We start from the raw sequence: 21,128 nt of genomic DNA, 5'->3' as shown, positions 1-21,128 counted from the left end.
TATATCTTAATGTGGGGGTGGGTGATATCACAAGTTCTTTAAATCCAGATCACGATTTTTACTTTATTATTATCAATGTTTGTAGAAATGGAGAAATATTTGTTTCTGAAACTTTACATTTCACTGTGATTGGTTGAATCCACCTGTCACTCACTCAGAGCATAATGGAGGCTGACCAGTAAGAGGAAAGGGTGACAGAAAGTGTTTTTCACCATAGAACTACATTAAACAAAAATCAGGGAATCATGATATGGTGATTTTACCAAAATAGCCTATCATCATAGGGAGGAGATCATGATTCCATTTTTATTGGCATATGGCCCAGGGGTACGTTAACGTATCTTGATCATTGAAAAAGACATTACATCTAATTTTTGAGACAGCTTGTGAAATTGCAAATTTGATGCAAATCTAACATTTCTGACCTGGTCAACAGTAAACAATTTTTTGACTTTTTCAGACTTACTTTGCAGAGAAAGTCAATTATGCAAAGTTTTTCATAGGCCATTAATATTGCACATTTCTGTGAACCTAAGGTAGATACATATTTGATATGGGATATTGGCTCGAAGATGGCACATGTGCCAGTCATTTTCCCACACTTTTCCTTATGCATTTCTTAATAGGCTTTCAACATTACATCTTGGATCTATAATTGACACCTGCTGTCAGGCCTTGCTGGTGATTACATAGGAAAATGACCTGACCTGTAATGAACTGTGAAACTAATGACATCACTGAGATCAGTCAAGTTGAAAGCAAACTGTTGTACACGAAGGCTCATCAAGCGTGATATTAAAATGTCCACTTTTACATCTCTGAGCCCAGGCCAGTGCTGGACCCAATGTGACGGAAACCTGCAGCTAATGACTCAAGCAGACGGCCGTGGGCATTAGACAACTTCATTTATGAAATAGTCAGCCTCCCGTGTAGCCATACATCCACATTACGCTGGCTGAGCTGAGAGACGCGTCGCTGTCACAGCCACTGAGCAGTGTTGATGTCCCCCTCTACCTGCATTCATCTTCCTCTCCAGTGCTAATGGTCTTCTCAGGTCATTTACGCATTAAGGTCCTGATCATCCATCTCCCACCTGCAGCCTGCGGTCTGCCGCTGTATGAGCTGCTGTATGAGCCGCTGTATGTGCTGCTGTATGTGCTGCTGTATGTGCTGTACACATCACTCATGTTATTTCTGTTTCACAAACCATCACAACAAACACACAAATATATACTCTTGTGTACCCTGGTGCCCGGGCTTCTAATTGCCTTAGAGGAGTGCTAATGCTAATTATATCTTAATGTAAAATGATAATTGCCACTTGTTGTGGCAGTAAAATGTCAGTGCTTTGCTGTAGCGTGTTTCCTCTGTTAGCGCGGCTGTATGGAGAGCAGAGCAGGTTGACTGGTGTGTGCTTAGAGACAGACACATCCATCTCTTTAATGGGCATGATTCAGCCCCACCTGACACTGATATGTACCACTATTAATCAGTCTGTGCTCTTTTACATAGTGGAGCTTTTACATTGTGTTTAACTACACTCCCATGGTGTACTGCAGTGCAGTGCTTTTTTTGTAGCATATTCTCATGTCGGTTAGTTGTACATTCAATATTCAACATCCGTTTGGATGGAGCACTGAGAGAACAAAACACAGAAGTAGCAGAGTAGCACAGTCTTAAAGCTGTCCCCGAGGTGAGGATCATACTGCTCCCCTTTGCTTTTAGTTATCGTGATGCTCCTCCTGGATCTCTCACGGGCTGTTTGCCTGTGAGGTCATGGGAGAAATGTAGTGCACGCTGTCACGATGTGAAAGCATTAACCCATGCCAGCAGGTGTGTAATTATATATGAAACCATTTTAAAGGAGCATCATGATGGCATAGTGAAAGTAGGCCAGAGCCACAGACTTCAGACAAGTTCTATTTAGTTCTCACCCACTTCAAATGTGCCACTTTGCATTTGAAGTTGTAAAATAATCCAAGGTCATGAGGCAGCTATTTTAAGACATGCAAAATACTTATAAAACTTAAAAGTGTTTTCATGGGGGTCTTATGTATGCATGTTATATTTTGTTGTGTTTATGCATATGTACTAAGGGCCATTTGTTTGTTTCAGGTATGGTGACATGGTTCCAAAGACCATCGTGGGGAAGGTGTTTGGATCCATCTGCTCTCTGAGTGGGGTGCTGGTCATCGCCCTGCCTGTCCCTGTCATTGTGTCCAACTTCAGCCGGATTTACCACCAGAGTCAGCGGGCCGAAAAGCGCCGCGCCCAGAGGGTACTGTCCCAAGTCGGCCTTTTATTCTTCTCTGGGCCTGTTTTGTGCTTTTATCTGCCTTTCCTTCTTGGTGCTGTCTTATCCGCTGGTAACAGAATGACAGGCCAAACACTATCTCTCAGAATATTAATCTTGTATTGTGTTTCTGTCTGACTGTGCGGGTGGGCTATACTTGCTTGAGTGTATTTCAGTGGGAAAGAAATAAAGTGGGAATGACAATGACTTAACAAATGATCTTCAGACTTTAGTGTCAGCAGCTTTTCAAATGCAATATGTGTGCATTTATTTCTAAAAGTGTTTGCTATGGCAGAATTTCTTAATCATAGATTTAGCATGGCCGCTTGCAGCTAAATACTGTGGCTGCCAGAGGGGGACAGAGCCAATTAGAGTGACAGACAAACCGTCATAGGCTAAAACAGAGATCTGTTTGTTCAAACAGAAAACTCGGCTTGCTAGAATCCGCGCTACGAAGATTCGAGGCACTAATGCCTATATGCGCTACAAACAAAATGGGCTGCTGTTCGACTCACTGGAGGAGGTAACGGGGCGTGGCAGCGCTGGGGCTGGCTGAGCGGGACGCGCTGACGCTTGCATGCCGCTGTGCTCGGGGACCATGCCATCACACTGGGCGCAGGGGGCTTCCCATGCTGTAACCCAGGGGCTGCTCTCATCTGTGTGGTACATCACCTCTTTCACATGTCGACTCTCTCGGACCATAGGGCGGCACAGGGGCCTTCTGGAGACTCATCAGCATGTCTATCCAACAGGGTTTGGAGGGGAAGGAGCTGCCAAAGGCTTACAGGACTCTGAGCTCAGCCTGCGTCTCCTCTAAACTCTGTTTTTGATGTGATTTGAATGTCTTTCTTGAGCATCCAGGTTTAGGTCAAACTAACACTACATCCTTCACCCAGAGCAGAGCCATCAGCGTGTTGTTGTGTTGTTGTGTTGTTGTCGTTTGAGTCCGTGTAGTGTTCCATCTGTCCAGGTGTATCACTGCTGTGCATTGACTTTACGTTCAGACTTAATTTATGTTTTTTCTCATCAAATGAATGAAAGAATGCCACCTCTCCTGTGAGACTTGTTCTGTGTTTAAACATGGTAGGGTTTCAGTAGAGTGGCTGCCGTGCTACAGATCTGCATCTCGACTCTTTACGCTTCGCCTCCTCTTCACTACATCACTGAGCTGTTGCCTGAGACTGTGTGTATTTGATGGCTTGGACCTGCTCATCTACACTTATCTCTCTGTTTCCCAAGGCCTCCAAAGCGGCAGCACATTCCCTGGTGACCAAGCCTGCCACTCCGCCTTTTGAGAGCCAGCACCATCACCTCCTGCGTTGCCTGGAGAAGACCACGGTAAAGCACTCATCATACTATAACACTTTTATTTTACAGTATTTCTAATAAACTTGTAAAGAATCTAGTGTCACTGAAACTGCTGAAGCTTGTGCTTTAGCAACTGCACTTTCTATATGACACAGTTACCGTTTTCATTCATGCACAAACTCTGTTCCTATTCTTTCCAGCAGCAGTTAAAAATAGCTGTAAATGGGGCTATGTTGAGTCTACTCACCAACAACATGCTAAAGATAACATGACGCTGCCAGCCTGTATCATTAATCCTTCCAAACAAACCAGCTCACTTCATTTAAACTTATCCATAATTTAGACGAGCAGGAGCTAAGAGAGTTAATGTGACAGGACTTTCACACTGGCAGCTCAGATCTCCGCACTGAGACAGGAGCGTGCCATAAATCAAGAGTGCATTCTCCTCGTATCTCATCCCCTCTCCTCAGTAGGAGGCTTGTGCCTTGGGGAAAAGCCCTATTAAGACTTTGTGGGTTCATGTGAGATGCCAGTGTATACATTATGTCCCTTTTATATAGCAGAGTTTGCAGATAGAGTATTAATGTGGTTCAATCAGTGCTGCCCTGCCCCCTGCTGGACAACTACAGACACTATTTATGCCTGACCTTCAAGTCAAGCCCATTTGTCACAGGGATAACAGTGGTGAATGTTTTCGCAGATGGCTCTTAATATGGACATCTGGCCCCATATATTTCGATCCCCTTGATGATTCATTTAGCAATTATTAAACAATTTTGCTGGAGCCTCTGTTTAGTCGTCACTGTGAAACATCTTTACTCGTTAGTTAGCACAGCCTATCATTATTGATGTAACACGGTGATTCATGAGCAGTGCTTACAATCTTAGAATAGCATGCCATAACACTGTTCAACATAGATGTGTATTAGTGTATATAGATGTGCTGTTAGAAAATTTAAGTTGGCTTAAAATAGTCAAATGTCATTGCCAAAAACCCAACAAGAATATTTTTGTATGACTACTAAGTGGTGGAGTAGTGGTTTCACACTGTAGCTCAGCTGTGCAATAAATCCTTAGCCCCAAGGAAATATAAAAAAGAGAGAGAACATATCAAAAGTGGAACTAAATGACAACTAAAAAAGTACATTTATTATTTAAAGGTGCATAATATAACTTTTACCGTAGACATGTTTTTGATTTGTCTGTATGTTCGACAGCACACCATTCGATGTTATTTAGTTTGCATTTGTCCTTTTGTGGATGTTTTAATTGTTCTTGCTGTGTTTTAAAATACCTTTTGCCATACTGTGGAATATTTTGGGCCAAGCTATAACATCTCAGTGGAGACAAGCAGGCATCTCCTCCAAAAAAAAATTGCATAGAGCACCTTCAATTTGAACGTTTATAGCACAATAAATTATTTAGTTTCTTACAATGTGTATATTATGGACTATAGGACTTGCTATAAACTTATTTGCAGTTCTAGTTGACTTCACATTTGTGCCTTTTTCTTTCTGCAGAATCATGAGTTTGTGGACGAGCAGACATTCCAGGCTAACTGCATGGAGATCAGTATGATTAACAAGTCAGGCTCACGCTCCTCTTCGCTCTCCTCATCTCCACATGGCCTGAGCTCCTGCTGCTCTCGAAGGCACCGCAAGAAGAGCAGCTTCAGCCTGCCCAGCACCAACAACCAGGAGCTGAGCACCATCCAGATCAGAGAGCGACCGGTGGCCAACAGGTACGCACTGCACTAGAATACGGATAATAGGATAAAGAAGGAGTTAAAACATGTTTATCCTACACTGCAAAAAAAAAAAAAAAAGTAAACTTCATGGTTTATGGCAGGGGTGTCCAAACTTTTCTCATTAAGGACCACATATAAAAACATAGACGATGCTGAGGGCCAATTGAGGGCCATAGACTGGTTGCCAATACAATGAATACTTCAAATCTATGTTATTATTACAAGTTAGACTGAACCCACTAGACCTTTATTCATGCTTACATCCTCAATGGGACACATTAAATATTTGATATGGGCTTGTTAAAGTAGATTTTCAGAAATGTACAGTAAAAAGTACAGTTTAAGGTAATATGGGCCAATTCACCTGGAAGCTTGAGGGCCAAGAAAAATTGGTCTGAGGGCCACATTTGGCCCCTGGGCCACAGTTTGGGCATGTCTGGTTTATGGGGACAGTAAGTGTGATATCACAGGTCAAACTATTCCATAGATAAAAAACAGGGACTTTGCCTGAACCTAACAGCCATTAAAGTGAATGAGACTCCCTGGGCCAGAAAGTGAACTTATTTGCCAGGGCAACGGCAAATGCGACTCACTTGAAACCCACAGACTGGTTGTTAGAATATGATGATGTCACACTCATAGATGGGTCCATTTCACCACAAAACCACAATCATTTTGCTTGACCCCTATCTAATTATGCTTTTATGTCATATGAAACCCGGAAATTGCGACATTTACTCAGTTCTTGGCTTTTATTCTAGAATAAGAACCACATACTGTATTCCAAATCCTGTTGTCCCTGAAAGTTAGTTTACCAGTCTGTCGTTTTCACAAGAGAATTATCGGTAGCTTAATAAAATCAGCAGACTTACATTACATGTGCTGATGGAAGATATTATAAGCTGTAGTTAAAGTAAATATAAAAATAGATATAACTACACTCATATAGCCTATTGAGTCGAGCACTGTGTCAACATGTTCCCTCTGTGAACACGTGGTTGTCAAGGTGAAAATAGCATTGGAAACAGTTGGTGTGAAATAATACATCATAAGTAGATTACGCTGTATCTAACCTAATTGCTACTCAGGGACATGTGGCCTGTTCGCTGTGCTCAAAATGTCTGACCAGTGGCTCATCCATAATTTAACTCTCCATTGTGGCACACTTAATACGGTTCATACATGCACATGCTCTTTTACCTGAAATAAGGCCAAAGCACTTACATTTCAGTATTGGTGTATAAAGGAGCATTTATTCATGCATAAATAGAACAGTACAGAAATGTATTCAGAAAGAGTGGAGCTGTGGATGAAAAATGGCTAGGTTCGAGGCAAGCTATATAAAACAGGACACTTTCTGACGTACACTTAAGAAACTATATTGTATACGCTGCACATGTAGAGGGAAAGTCTCAGATGTGTTTTTCATTGTGATCTGGATTCACAGATCACTGTTCAAATTAATGAAAAAAACTACTCGTTACTAAAACTACTATCAAAACTAGATACTCATTTGGACAGGTATACAGGTAAACATTTAAACATTGCTAAGTTGAACACGTCCTGAAAAGTAAAAAAAAAAAAAAAAGTTTTGACCAATATCAGAGCTTGAATGAGATCACATGGAAATATATTTAGGAATATTTAAAAACCTTCACCTTTCACCCCTTACCCTGACATTTAAACATGATACATGCCAATGCGGCTGTTTTGCTCAGCCACTGACCCACCCCTCTGCAGTGAAAGCCTGGCCGTTCATGTGTCCACTCTGGCATTATTCAAACTGATAAATCGCAGTAATATGTTGTGGAGAAAGCGAGAAAGCAATTAACACAACAGCAAAAAGTTAAGTATGACAAGTTGAGCGTATCAGTGAGTTTTGTTTGTTGATAATTACAGTGTGATTAAAGTCTATGTTAGGTCTATATGTTAAAGTCCATGAAATGCCAAATGCCAAATTAAAAGTCATCCTGCACAGAGCAAGGCACAGCATTTGTTTCCTAAATCGGCTGATCTTATGACACAGTTTTTCCATACAGTACTGAGCAAATGTGTATTGAGCTTTGAAAAAGGTTAATAACTAACAGTGCGCTGTTCAATGGTTTTGTTTGTTTATTTTTTGTGGCGTCAGCAATGAAGCAATGACAAAATAGTTCAGTTTGGAGTAGAAATAAATTGCTTTAACGATCCAGGGGTGATTTTCAGTAAGGTTCTGTAGCGGTCAAGACATTGTTCTTAATAGCAAGGTAATAGGTAATTTGATATATTTATTATATTATGATGTTGTCAAATATAAAAAGTTTAAAAGACCATACCTGTAAAATTTAACACATAATATACCGTTTTGTTACCATTGCAAGATAGGACCAGTGCCTTGGCAGAGGTCTAACAAAAGCAAGACACAGTATGGCGTTAAAGATATATATCTAGCATTTATTCAAACACAGGTGTTTTCATTGCTGACCTTGACCAGGTGCTTGGCCTGCCTGATATAACTGTAATGACATCACCATGGAGACAAGCGGTGAAGCCTCCATTAGAAAAGTTACATAGTGCCTGTTAAATATGAGGATTTTTGTTGTCTTAAGGGAAGGTAATGGACACCTTATACTAACTACACTTTAATTAATCTTAATAAACCATGAGTAAAGAATGTATTAACAATGATTTAGGCTTAATGAATCCTCTGATGCCTTAATTAATAGTAAATAAGTCTGAATCATTCTTAATTTTTATTTATTTATTTGTTTGGGACAATGCATGCTAATGAAGAGACATGATACAAAATGAATGTAAACACACCAGATTATAACCAAAGGATAATTTCCATCCGTTGTCCCAACTATTAACAAACATTTTTTTAATTATTATTCATGCATTATTCAGGATAAATAAGGTGTATCATATTTGTAATGCATTTCTCTGTTAGATTGTTATCATTTGTATCACTATAGATCTTTACTCTTTTATTTCAGTTGTATATTGTACTTTCCATAATGTATAGCAAAAAAATATGAAGTTCAGTGTAAACTATAAGTGTTTTTTTGGTTTTTTTTTTCAAATATACCAAGGAAAAGGAACATTTTTATTGATTGTGCCTATGTGGGAGAGTGGTGTCATATTGCAAGGTCTTAAGCTTTTGTGCCTCTTTTCACAGCCGCTCCAGCCTGAATGCCAAACTGGACGAGAAGGTGCCCTTGAAACGTGATGGCCCGTACATCTCGCCCGCCATGGTCAGCCTCCAAGCCCCCGTGGTGACATCATCAGATGGGGACGGCTCCACCAGCTCCACCGCCGCTGTCTACTCTCAAAGCAACATAGTTCGAGTATCTGCCTTGTAGATGTCATATTGTTAGCCTATCTGCCTATCAGCTAACTGGTCTTTGTAGTAGAAGTACCAAAACTGCTGAAAGGAGAGGGGACCACACACACAAGCATCAACCTGCCATACTCCAGAGACAGATTATACCAGATTATAATCTAAAACGATTTTTCATCTGATGTCAAATCTCTGCATGGTATATACTTGATGTATGGACTTTGGGGAAGGAAAAGCAACCAGCAGCTCCTTTAAAGCACAGCGGAAAGATTTTTTGGGGATTGTCTAAATATCGGTGTTGCCTAAAAATACTGAGAAAAACTTTATTTTTTTGAATATGTAATGTTTTTGTCATCGTAGGAGGAGGGGCGTATGTTTCGGGGTCACTTAAAATGGCCTGTATTGACAAAGCACACTCATTCTCATCTTATTGTGAATATTGTGTCTATATTTAGGAACTTACCAGCCAGTTTGCTACATATGTTTTCGAGGAGCCACACTGAAGCGGTTAACCCGTTGCTCTTGTAAATTCAAAAATCCATCACATTAGCTGGAATGAATTGCCGTTTGTGACTACTCATTACCCATCCATGGACTGCTCGCCGAGTAAAAATACTACCACGCATCCTGACATGTTTGTGAACTGTGCAATGTGAAAGTTATGAAATTGAATTCTCTGTGTTAGCTTATTGACATCCTGGGTCAACACCGCTTCCATTGATTAACAATTGAGAAATATACAGGGTATTTGCAGTCATAGTTGGGTAGAGAAGTAATACAAAGTGAATATAACGTTGGAAAAAAAAATTCTATTAAATCAATGAATTCTCCCGTGAGATTTAAAGTTACACTGTGTTAAAAGCGCCATTTTGTACATTTTTCATTGCTGTAAATATCTCTGTTCGGAAAGATGGTCATCTGCATTTGAAAGTCGGGTATACTTTCCTTTCTAGGTTTAGTTGGCATACTGCTTTTGTGTGTTAACTGGTTGAATTAAGGATTTGCATGCTGTCATTACGGAATTCAGTTTTTTCTTCTTAAAGTTTGTCTCTGCTTCTTGTTTTGAGCTTTGTCCTTTAAAAATGATGAAAATTGCGGAATGAAAAGTAAACAAGACTGGGATGTTATGGTGTAAATTGAGCAGCACTTTCAATGATTTTAATGAAATCTTGTAATGAAGTACAATTTAAAAAGGTAAAGAAAGGGTTAAAATATATCACATTGTGCATTTGGTGCAGTGGATAGAATAAATACTGTAGCTCAAATGAACATCCAACTATGGAGCCATGTCTTTCTTTATGGGAGTTTGGGTTTATAGTCAGGTGGTTAACTCCGAATACATCAATCAGTCAATATCACTGTATCTGTCCCCGGGGGGCAATTTAAACCCTTAGAGCAGTGATTACGATAATAATAGGAAGTTCAAACAAAAGTCTCAGTTCAGCTCAACAGGCAGGTCATCAGCTCTGCAAAAGTGTCCCTCCTCTGATTTCAAGTCGAGGTAAAAAAGTAGCCCTAGTCATTTATCACTGCCTGATTTTGTTTGTATTTTAGTATTTTTATTTTAGTAAATACACAAATCATATCAACTCATATTCAACAAAAAGTATAATAATAACTGTATAAAAATATCATAAATTAAACTTTACATTTATTTAACGGTGCACCATGTGACTTTTTCTGGTAGGAGGTTCAATAAAGGCTTGTTGCTATGGAGATGTTATTGCTTGCCTGGAATGTTCCACAGCATTAAACCGATCTATCTTGCATTTGTTCAGTTACAAGTTATTTTTACTGCTCAGAAACAGCTTGAAAACATTCTTGAAACATTCTTCCTGTGTTCAAGGCCAGCTCCCCACAGATGACCTTTATAAAGAATAAATCACAAGAAACTAACCTTGTAATTGCATTAAGTAGAATTTGAACTTCTTTAAAAATACAAATATCCTCCAGCCACATCTCCAATGCCATGCAAGAAAATTAGTAGTACTAAATGTAAAATGTGTGTTCATAATGACCTCCAAAAAATATTATAGAAGTACAAAGTATTGCTCAAATAAAACAGTATTCTAAAAAAAAAAAAAGAAAAAAGGAAAAGAAAGAAGGAAAGGGGAAAGGAAAAAACATGTCACTCCTAGCAGGCTGGTCTCCTCATACTGATTGTGCCAATGCAGGACATGTGTGGACCTGACGGTCTTGGTGGTGGGCCCTGTGATGTGGAGTCTCAGGGGGGAAATGTGCACTTGTTTGGACTGCGGATAGTGTAACGCCCCCCCGCTGGGCTGATTGTTCCAGCAGCATGTGGTGCCTCAGCTCTGCAGGCGATAGGCGCTGCTCATGTCAGCTAGTCTTTATCACAGGAATACTGGAGTTCGCACATGTATGTACTGGAGTATTTTTAATATTTGAGTGCTTTTATTATTATGTACTTACATTTTAGGTTAATTTTATCCTTTGACAACACAATCATTTTTCCATTTCATTTGTTTTTTTTACTCTTGGGCAGTTATGGCAACGATTACTTGATGACATACTATATGAGTAATAGTAGTGAGGAATATAAAAAACACTCAACATAAAGAGGGTTTGAAAATTTAATATTCTAAACATCTAACGTACAAACACTGTAAAGTCATGATTCAGTGTGATACATAGACTTCAGTTTGTTTCGGAGTCGGTAAAACTCGGCTCTAAACTGTGGGTTGACAGCAGCGTATATGATGGGGTTACTAAGGGATGTAACGCAGGCCACAGAGACAGACAGCAGCTCCAAGTCATGGATCACAGCAATCTGTAAGAAAAACTTGAAAATGTTACTAGAAACTTATCTCCATGGAAACAAGCACCAGGAGAGGTGACCCTGCTGTGCTCACAGTAAAAATGCATTTTTTTTGAGAAGAAAAAAAAATTATATTGATTAAATGCAAGAAAATATGTTTAATGCTGTTCAGTGGAACATTCAATAAATCTCCCTGGACACAAGCAGATAGTGGACCATTATCAGAAAAGTTACATAGCATACAAAAGCATATAGAAAAAAGTAACGGGGCGATTCTATAATAAGAAAAGTAAAGCATATTTTTGTAATATTTTAGACTCATCACATGCACTTTTTTCTAAGTCACATCACCTTTTACATTATGCTAAAAATACTAATAAATCTACATCTCAAATATAAAGTAACAGTTTTCTGCTTTTATAATCTCATTTTCACTTACTTGAATATACTTATTTCCGTGCAGTGCAAAGTTGAGAATAATGGTGGTGATAATTGGCAGCCAGAAGAGCAGAAACGTGACGATGATGTAGCCGGCACGTTTGGCCATCTTGCTTTCCTTCTTCTTGTTGGCCCTTTCTCGGTTTGCCTTTGAGGGCATCATGCACACCGCCCCCTCTATATTCTGCGCTGGATCCTCCACCTCTGTCTTTGTCACTGGAGAGACTGCATCCACTGTTGCATTATCACTGGCTTTCATCTTTACATCTGAAACTGGCTCTTGGTTGGTTGTTTGCGCAGCAGACTGAATGTCACGGTTATTTTCCCGGAGTGTGTCATTCTGTGCTTTTTCTTTTGAATTTTCCGAGTTCAGGTTGTTCGACATTTGCTGCAAGTTGGAGTTTGAGCTTTTAACCCCATCCCTTGCATCTCCATCTGTTCCTGTAGTCTTTGGCTTCTCACTTTCACACACTTTCCCTCCATCCTGTATTGCTTTCTTATAAGGCTGTTCCAATTCAATTACCTCCAATGCGTTTTCCTTTTCATTCCCGGCACCCGGAGAGATGCATTGTGGGAGGTTGGAGGTCAACAAAGCCGACACTGTATCTTTGTTGGGTGATTTCTGTGCTGCTTCAGTCCCCATAGGTTCCATTTGGATAGTATTGAGTTCCTTTTTCTTGGTTTCCTCTTTATTGTTTTTCTCTACAGGAGTGATGCCTTTATCGAAAATCTTTCTGTTGTATGATCTGACCAGGACGAAGATGCGAGTGTAGAAACCTATAATGATGCTAAAACAAGCCGCCCACAGAGGTAGAACCATGTAGAGACCATAGGTGTCGTAAGATATTTGAAGTGTTCCTTTCCCGAATCCTTGGCATCTGACGTAAACAGGGGAGTCTTTCAGGAACAACAAGCAAAATAGGGCAACCACAATGGCCACTATCCACGTTAGAGGGATCCACACCATAATGCGCTTACGTCTTTGGGCGATTTTGAAGGGCTGCGAAATGGCCTGGTACCTCTCCACACTTATACAAGCTAAAGTTAGTAACTGAATACAGCAGCTGAAGGAAAAAGACACTACTTGCATATCACAAATTATAGTTTCTACATGGCCTTTCTGGTTTAACATTGAAACGATCGTCAGCAAAACTGGGCAGTCGATGACGCATCTAAGAAAATCTATGACCGCCAAGTTCACCACCAAGGCGTTGTTGGATGTCTGAAGACTCTTTTGCTTGTAGACAGCTAGTATGACAAAAACATTAGCAGCAATACCAACGAAAAAGGTAGCCAGAAGAATTAAAGTGTTTGCAGCGACAAATCCCAGGTCAAGATATGTTTCCAAGCTGGTTTTGTTCTTTGTGTCCAATGTGTTAAGTTGGGCTCCTATCATATCTAATCACAGCATGTTGGGAGACTTGTGAACTTCCTGGAGAGTATTTATGGTTAAAACTAGAAGCTCGGACATGTTATGCCACAAGACACGCCCTTTTCATTATCACATCACACCACAAGAAGGTCACAGGGGAGACATAATCGTTCACAGTCATTAAAAGCTGCGCAGGGCGAGCACAGAGGAGGCAACAGGAAAAATGGCCGCTGGGTAATTGAAAGCATGTGTAGTTTGTTAAGCCCTAAATTACTTATGCCAGAAATTAGGGTTGGCCATAATGACGATATTACATAAAATCTTATATGGGACATCTGGAGACATTTCTATATTATGATTTAGTGGTTTACAGTTGAATGCAGGTCCACATCCACTCACATACTATTTGCCAGTCTTTGTCGCTTTAGTTCATTGGCAAAGGTGTTAAATCAAGACCTATAATAGGCTCTGTATGCTTTTATTTTCTTTCATCGCTCTTCCTTGACCTATGCCAGGTATGTATGATTAAAAAGAAAATGTGAGAAAATGTCTTAAGAGATTTGTCGCATAATGACTGGACTACGCTACACTGTATTGCGAGATATATCATTTGACAAAAGACCCCTGAGTCACTATCTTCACATTACACTCATTCTATTCAGTGGTGGAAAGAATACTGAAAATTTGAACTTAATGTACTCAATTATAAGTATAAGTTCTATTTCCAAAATTGTACTTAAGCAAAAGTAAATGGCACACATAAGATTAAACTCAGAGTATTAGTTGCTAGTTACTTTTTAACAGATTTTAACAGCATTTTAGATCACTAATTTACATTAATTGAACAATTTAAAGCTGAATTGAATCGTTTCTAACCACTTCTCCTGTACTCAGTACTCGTATGACTTTAAATGGAGCTAATTACTATTACGTGATTAGAATCACATTTAATTACAATTACTCAAAAAAACAGCTCAGTTACAGTAACATGAGTATTTGTAATTAGTTACTTTCCAGCCCTGCTCTCTGGTAAAGAAAATATCATTTTACAGATTATTCGGGCAACTGGTATACTGCATCAACACTATAAAATATACCAGTTATATTTTTACCTACAACTATTAAGAGAAAGGGTAGTCAGGGATGAATAAATGAATAGAATGTTATTTCAGAAAAAAAAGCAATAAAACAAAAAAGAAAAACACTGACATCTTGAAAATGTGATGGACAGATTATGCCACTCCCATGCCAAGATAAGAACATCACATCAGGAGTTGAAAACTGCATGACATTTTCAAAAGGGCTGAATGATAATACAAATACAAAATATCTGATTGTGATTTTTTCTTTCTTTTTTTTTTTAACAAGCATTACAATTACGATTAGATCTAAAATATAACCTGCTAATCTAAGACAGGAATCCCATGCAATTCAAATCATCTTTGAGAATAAGACTAATTTGTTCTTTTCAAAAAAGTTAAATAATTGCAGTCTTTGTGATTTGCTAATTTTGTCCATTCAAACTGCAATTTCGATTAATTTCTGATTAATCCGGCAGCCCTATTTTTTGTACAAATGAATGCACCAAAGGGAGCAAACCCAAAACAGAAAAAAAACAAAAATAAAACTATTCCGGGGAGTGTTCAGATTTAACCAAAAGCCTCTGTTATGCACTGTTGAGTTAAGTGCACAGCTGTCCCCATGGTCCAAAAGATCACATCACAAGGGTTGGCACTAACAAGACCAGATGGATGGCTAGCAACTTCCACATTTATAGAAGGGAAATGAGGGGCGACCATGCTGTGGGATTATACCATGACATTATGTAATCCTGTTTAGAGATATAGTGTGAAATGCTCTTTGCCTCAAATGTGAAAAAGATTACGGACTACACCAAATCTGGGATTAGATCAACACAATGCCTTTTTCACTGCAGACAAACATATTAGGTTGATCAAATGCCTCATGCTGCTCTACGATATAGTGACAAAAAGGGCAGAGGAAGAGAGATTTCCCACTCACAAAGACAACAAGAGCTTATGGGCAACTGAAAAGCACTTTATTTAGCATCAGGTCCTATGTGAACTATTTACAAAAACACAGTCAACAAGGCCGATGTTACATTTGAACCAAATCCACCTGCCTGTAGCCATGGAGATGTTATTTCTTTGCTTGGAATGCTCCTCAGTATGGCATTAAATCAATCTTCTTGTATTTATACAACAGTAACTTTAGTCTGATGGCACCACCTGCTTGTCTCCATTGAGATTAGTTTAATGCCACAATATTGGACATTGTAAGCAAAGCAATAACATCTCCATGGAAACAAGTGGGTGGTGGACCTTTCACCAGAAAAGTTGCATAATGAAACTTTAAGCAGATCAGCGGGCAAAAACAAGAAATCTTGACTCGCTCGCTCGATAACATGCAGATAGCCATAACATTATGACCACCTGATCATCCCTGTGTTGTGACGTCATATGTAATACATACACAACAAACAGTGGATCATTTTTGATAGATGCTGCCCATTGACCATTTTGCAGACTGGGGGCACAGCACATGAGCTGAAGCTTTGGGAACTCTTTCATTCATTTGTTTATAGTCATTTTTCTAACATTCAGAGGACAAAATGTTCTCTTACTGCTTGATGATATCAAATTCGCAAACAAAGATCAAGAGGAAATCTGTCTGCCTCTTAACTCATTAGCAATCATAATTTTAAGAGAAGAGCAGTCCAGAGAAACACAATTAACATAATTATCAAGTACGATCTTTGAAAATCATTACAATATTCTCATCATGCACCACTCTTCAAATCTGACTCTTTAAACATGCTATACCTGATTTTTACTGTCTTAAAAATGTATTTTAAACAGTTTGCAGTGGTCCAAACTTGAATCTCACTTACCATATGCATGCACTTTATAAGCGCTTTCCACAACTTTCAGAGGCCAGAGCCGAGTTTTGCCAACACAGTAAAGCTAACAACATCTAGCATGCTAACATGCACTTCCTGATTATCAAATAATAAAATGCTTTCTAATTAGATGACAAGTCGAATTACACTTGTCATCTAATTAACCCTAACCCTTATTCACACCTCAAAAGCTGCTTTTAAAATATATTTGTACTGGGGCAAGACAAATTTTATTACAAAAAATAAAAATAAATAAATAAAACAAAAATAAAAAATTGGGTACAAGGTGTAATAAACTCCAATCCCATTTCACACTATTGGGACCAAATAGAGAGCATACATTCCCTCTTTGACTTTTGTGAGCTTAAACAAACTAAAGGAAAACTGGAAGCGCTGCCAAATTTGTCTTGTTTTAATTATGTGCTTTTGTGGCTAATGCAGAACTGATTCAAACAAATGACTTCCTCCTTTGTGTTAGCAGCTCTATCACAGACACAGTGAGGCGAGAGAGAGCAAGAGAGAAAGAGAGGATTTGTTGTATTTGGTCTCCCCTCCTCCACTTGTGTAATTGCATTGAGAAAAGCTAGTATCCACACAGGTACTTATGAAAGAAATTATTCCTATACCGTCCACACTGCGGCAAAATCAAATCATGTGTTTTCGAAAAAGTGCAAGTTGGAAAAAGGGCATGACCTGTGAATTGCATCATCGATATAAAATTTAATCTGGCCATAGCGATAAAGTAATAACACAAAAGGCTATATGTGCATTTTACATAGGCATTTACATATATGGTGTGGGAGAAGTCACAGAACCAACTTAACAAGGAATATATGGAAGGGTCTGCACAATGTAATTTATGTAAAATCAATTTTCTCAGAGGAGGAATGCTCTGTCCCGCATTATCTTTGCAGAAAGTCTATAAATAAAATAGGGGGTCAAGTAATTTACTTTCTGCAAGGTTTAAGTGTTAAATTATTAAAATGCAGAGAGCTTTTTACAAATGGTTTACAAATGCACAAAGGGCTTATGCCCCGGTTATATTTGGCTACTTTCCAACATTCACACTCACTGTCCTAGAAACATAAAACAACATGAAGTTCAACTAAAACAAATGACTGCCTAAAAGGGGGCATGTGTGACGAGTAAACAGAACTGGGACTTTAAAATGGGTTATCTATTCTTCAATTTACAGTCTCTTTATCACTTACCCTGTGACTGAGACTGAGCCACTGATCAATTAAATTATAAATCAGAGATTACTTGAGTAGTAGCACTTTTTATTCTTACCCTAGTAATTTCTTGGACCACTACTTTTTAACTTTTAATTGAGTATTAATATTTTTGAAGTAACAGTGCGCTCACTTTAATATATTTTTGGCTACTGCACCCATGTCTGGTTAAAGTACTTACTTTAAAATGATTAAAAATGATTCCTTGAAATAAAAATCTATCAACTCACACCTAATACCTACACCAGTTATAATTGACTAACTACAAATAATATAACTACAAAGATCTCTATGAAACTTCTGACTTTCTGTTGCATAGGCAGGCATTCCCTGCTTTGCTAGAAAGAAAAACAGAAAAAGGAAGTTCCTCAAAGAAATTTCTCTCTGCCACTCTCTCTGTAGCCCAAGTGTCCAAAAAGACACTGGCCAGTCCCACCTGCTCTTTAGTGGGACTATAGTCACAGTCTGTACATCTCTATTGTATCTATATTGTGTCCCTGTGTCACAGAGGCAGCACCCTGCTGTGAATGTTGCGGGTGAGAGGGAGCCGGGTTTCCCTGTTGTTGAGCGGCTGCATGACGATATTAGAAGAGGCAGGACCATGGGGGATATACTTTCCAAAGGACAACACCTCCAGAGTGGCATCACGAAACTAAGACACAACAAAATCAGCAGCAGCAAGAAATCAGTGTTGTTAGCTCCTTAGTCAGGTCCTTACTTGTTTGTTAGACAGGAAGTAAATGATGGGGTTGTACACCGGGCTGGTCTTGGCGAAGTACATGGGCATGGTGGCCACTAGAGGATGGATATAGAGCTCTGGATCTGCCACCACAACCACAGACAAGATGGTGTAAGGCAGCCAGCAAATGAAGAAGGCCACTATCATACACAGGACCATGGTTATGGCATGTTCATTCTCCTCTTGACTGGACCGACCACCCTGGAGCTCCACGCTTCGGTTCAGCTATAACAGAAAAAATATAATGAGTACAACTGCACCTTAATAATGTGGAGAGGGCCTTTGGGAGACCAAATGAGCTGTTAAACAGGTCATTGGTAGAGCGTCAAACTAAGCAACCGACTAGCTATGATCTACGACTATGAGGTTGAGGGTGTCTCACACTTATGACAAGCCCCCATGAATCAGAACAGCTCTGTTGAGAGCATATTTCTACAATTGTTTTGCTGTCAGGTTCATTATCCAGGTGCCCAGATTGCTCCAAAAGCAACGATTCTTTGGTATTAAAAAGTTAAATTAAAGTTAAAGTATGAAGCAGTAAAGTTAAATTATGAAGCAAATGAAGCTCTTCAAATAATAATTAGATAATGGATACAACAGTATAACAATACTTATACCAAAAAATGCATATCACAATTTTAATTTGATTTTGATTTTATCATGATTCATGTCAACTTAGTAACTAAAGTCATCTTATTCTGAAAGTTCACACTTTATTGCTATTGGTTAAATACACCTGTCACTCAGAGCGTTGCTGAGGCTTATCGATTGGAGGTGTGGGCGGGAAAAAAAGGTTTTTGTTTGAGCATAGAGCTGTATTCAAGAAAAAAAATTGAAATGACAATTTTCTCAAAATAGCAGATTGTCACATTATAGAACAGTACAAAAGAATCACCTTGTTCATTTGTGTTAGCACTTTGTAGTAGCAGTAGATGATGATGGCCACTGGGATGAGGAAGCAGAGCAGAGTGTAGAGGATGAGGTAGCTGTAGTTACTCCAGGACCTCTCCTCCCAGGACAGAGAACAGGAGGTCTGCACACCCTCCGGCCCATAGCCGCTCCAGCCAAACAGAGGGGTAATGGCCCAGAAGAGGCAGAAGACCCAGACGAAGAGCAGACCCATCATGCTTCTCTTCATACTCATCTTAAGCCCTGCCCTGGGCTTACACACTACATGGTAACGCTCGTAGGCCAACAGGGTCAGAGTGCACAGGGACACCAGACCTGCACGACAGCAGAGCAGCACTGCAGCGAGTGAAGGGTCACACCAAGAGATTTTTATAAGAGGGTTATGAGGCCAATGAGTTCAGGAGAAAGCAATCTTCTAAGAGAAATATGAAACGGCTAAAATAAATTGGACTTTCAAGTCCAAGCAGAGATATCGTGATCTTATGATCTCCCTAAAGCCATATGTGAAAAGAAAGACGCTATTATGGAGATTATTATGTGATAAAACATATGATGGTTATAACCTACTGCAATATGCAACATAAATTTGTATCATAAAGCTAAGTACATGTTATTATTAAACAATAAATCTTGCAAGGTTTTAGGCCAAAAATAAAATGCATTTACTTTCAGTTTAGAGTTTTCATAAGTGAAGTGTAGCAAATAGACCTACACGATTCAAATTGTAACAAACCTTTGTTTAAATTTAAGATATGTCTGGGAGTTAATGGCTTAATGGAAAGTGAATTTAACCAATTTAATTAAGATATTGAATATTAACTCTAGTCTAAAGCCTAACTCTTGATACAGAGCTGATTTTCTATGTTGTTGTAGATTCATTAATTTTCTTGGTTCCATATAATGATGAAAGAAAAGTTGAAACTACTACAAATGGCTCACACTGTTGCAGTGATACAGTAACACAATGACCAAACAATGTGTTTCTTAAATACTTGGCCCATGGCAAAATTTCAAGAACTCGTTGAAATGGACATGTTATCTGAGGAATAAAGTTATCTTAACCACAGTAGGATAAAAACAGCCTGTGTGGAGGAAAACAATATCCTGCCAACTTTTGTGCTTTAACCTTTTGGCCTCAAGAAAACAGCCCTAGCCCCGAGACACTGCACCTAAATCAAATAAACTTTCATCTCCCAACTCACCAAAATAATTGACCGCAAATCCCTGGAAGACACAGGCGGCGTGCCCGATGAAGAAGTAGCCTCTGTAGTTGGTGATGGTCACGACCAGTGAGCCGCACAGGCCGATCATGAGGTCAGACACTGCGAGACTCAGGATCAGCACGTTCATGGGCTGCAGCAGACAGTTCCTCACCATCACCACGATCACCAGCCCGTTATTGAACACTGTCAACACGGTGGTGATGAACATGAGAAAAGAGATGATACTGTAGCCAAAGCGAGGAAAGATGGTCGGGGCCACAGTTACTAGCTCCTCGTCTCCTCCAGAGATCCACTGCGCACTGCTGTTGTCCATGGTGCATAAGGTTCAAACTGTGACCCCGTGGAAAGTGCAACTGTGGAAACCGTGCTCTGATCACGAGCAGCCGATCTTATCATGTTTGATCCGTGGTGAACCTCGCTTGGAGACAATACGGGATCTCTGGTTTTAAGCGGGTGCACCTGGCTCCACAGAAAAAAAGCTTCCAATTCAATATGCCAAATGAGGCCTAACAAGATTTAACAGGATTATGCACAACCCTCTGTTATAAGGGTAATTGCAAAGCACAAATGTCAATTTTATAGAACAAAATTTAGGTTATGGCGACTATACATAATAGGAAAGCCACATGGGTATTAAAATAAGCTAATACTTTACATGTCTGGTGCCATTTATAAGTTTTAAATGAACTGACGAATAATCAAAATGTTTCTAATGATGGTTTTGCAGTGTAATATAACAGGAATTGTAATAAATTTCAATTCAAGTTAGTATATCTTGCTTCTGCTGTAAAACTAGATTCTCAGATTAAACTTTTAACATTTTTAGATGTTTTGCCATAGATCTGTTTT

At 39.2% G+C, this 21,128-nt stretch overlaps 3 protein-coding genes across 4 annotated transcripts in view; 1 reads left to right on the top strand and 2 right to left on the bottom strand.

Moving 5' to 3' along the window:
* LOC117372821 (potassium voltage-gated channel subfamily D member 2-like) overlaps positions 1 to 9,941 on the top strand; it is a 55,504-nt gene extending 45,563 nt beyond the window's left edge. Inside the window, exons 3-7 of one of the 2 annotated variants that reach the window (XM_033968687.2) lie at positions 2,116 to 2,278; positions 2,718 to 2,816; positions 3,533 to 3,631; positions 5,122 to 5,342; positions 8,506 to 9,941. In XM_033968687.2, coding sequence (XP_033824578.1) covers positions 2,116 to 2,278; positions 2,718 to 2,816; positions 3,533 to 3,631; positions 5,122 to 5,342; positions 8,506 to 8,689 — 766 coding nt within the window. In that variant the 3' untranslated portion in view covers positions 8,690 to 9,941. The remainder of the gene's footprint in view (positions 1 to 2,115; positions 2,279 to 2,717; positions 2,817 to 3,532; positions 3,632 to 5,121; positions 5,343 to 8,505) is intronic. The other variant, XM_055222597.1, reaches the window with a different exon arrangement.
* Positions 9,942 to 11,299: 1,358 nt separating this feature from the next.
* Positions 11,300 to 13,280, bottom strand: LOC117371860 (dopamine D2-like receptor). Its single transcript, XM_033967538.1, has 2 exons — positions 11,886 to 13,280; positions 11,300 to 11,458 (listed from the first exon to the last, which is right to left on the bottom strand). Exons 1-2 carry the CDS (start codon positions 13,278 to 13,280, stop codon positions 11,300 to 11,302), a joined length of 1,554 nt encoding a protein of 517 aa, XP_033823429.1.
* Positions 13,281 to 17,837: 4,557 nt separating this feature from the next.
* Positions 17,838 to 20,592, bottom strand: parietopsin. The gene is made up of 4 exons (XM_033967537.2): positions 20,259 to 20,592; positions 19,043 to 19,371; positions 18,127 to 18,372; positions 17,838 to 18,060 (listed from the first exon to the last, which is right to left on the bottom strand). The coding sequence occupies exons 1-4, from the start codon at positions 20,590 to 20,592 to the stop codon at positions 17,911 to 17,913; spliced, it is 1,059 nt and encodes a 352-aa protein (XP_033823428.1). The 3' UTR covers positions 17,838 to 17,910.
* Between the last annotated feature and the right edge of the window lie 536 nt (positions 20,593 to 21,128).

Source organism: Periophthalmus magnuspinnatus, chromosome 6 (genome assembly GCF_009829125.3).
Source record: "Periophthalmus magnuspinnatus isolate fPerMag1 chromosome 6, fPerMag1.2.pri, whole genome shotgun sequence".
NCBI lineage: Eukaryota > Metazoa > Chordata > Actinopteri > Gobiiformes > Gobiidae > Periophthalmus > Periophthalmus magnuspinnatus.
The sequence above is the reverse complement of the archived record's forward strand: the minus strand, read 5'-3'. Positions and strand labels throughout refer to the sequence as shown.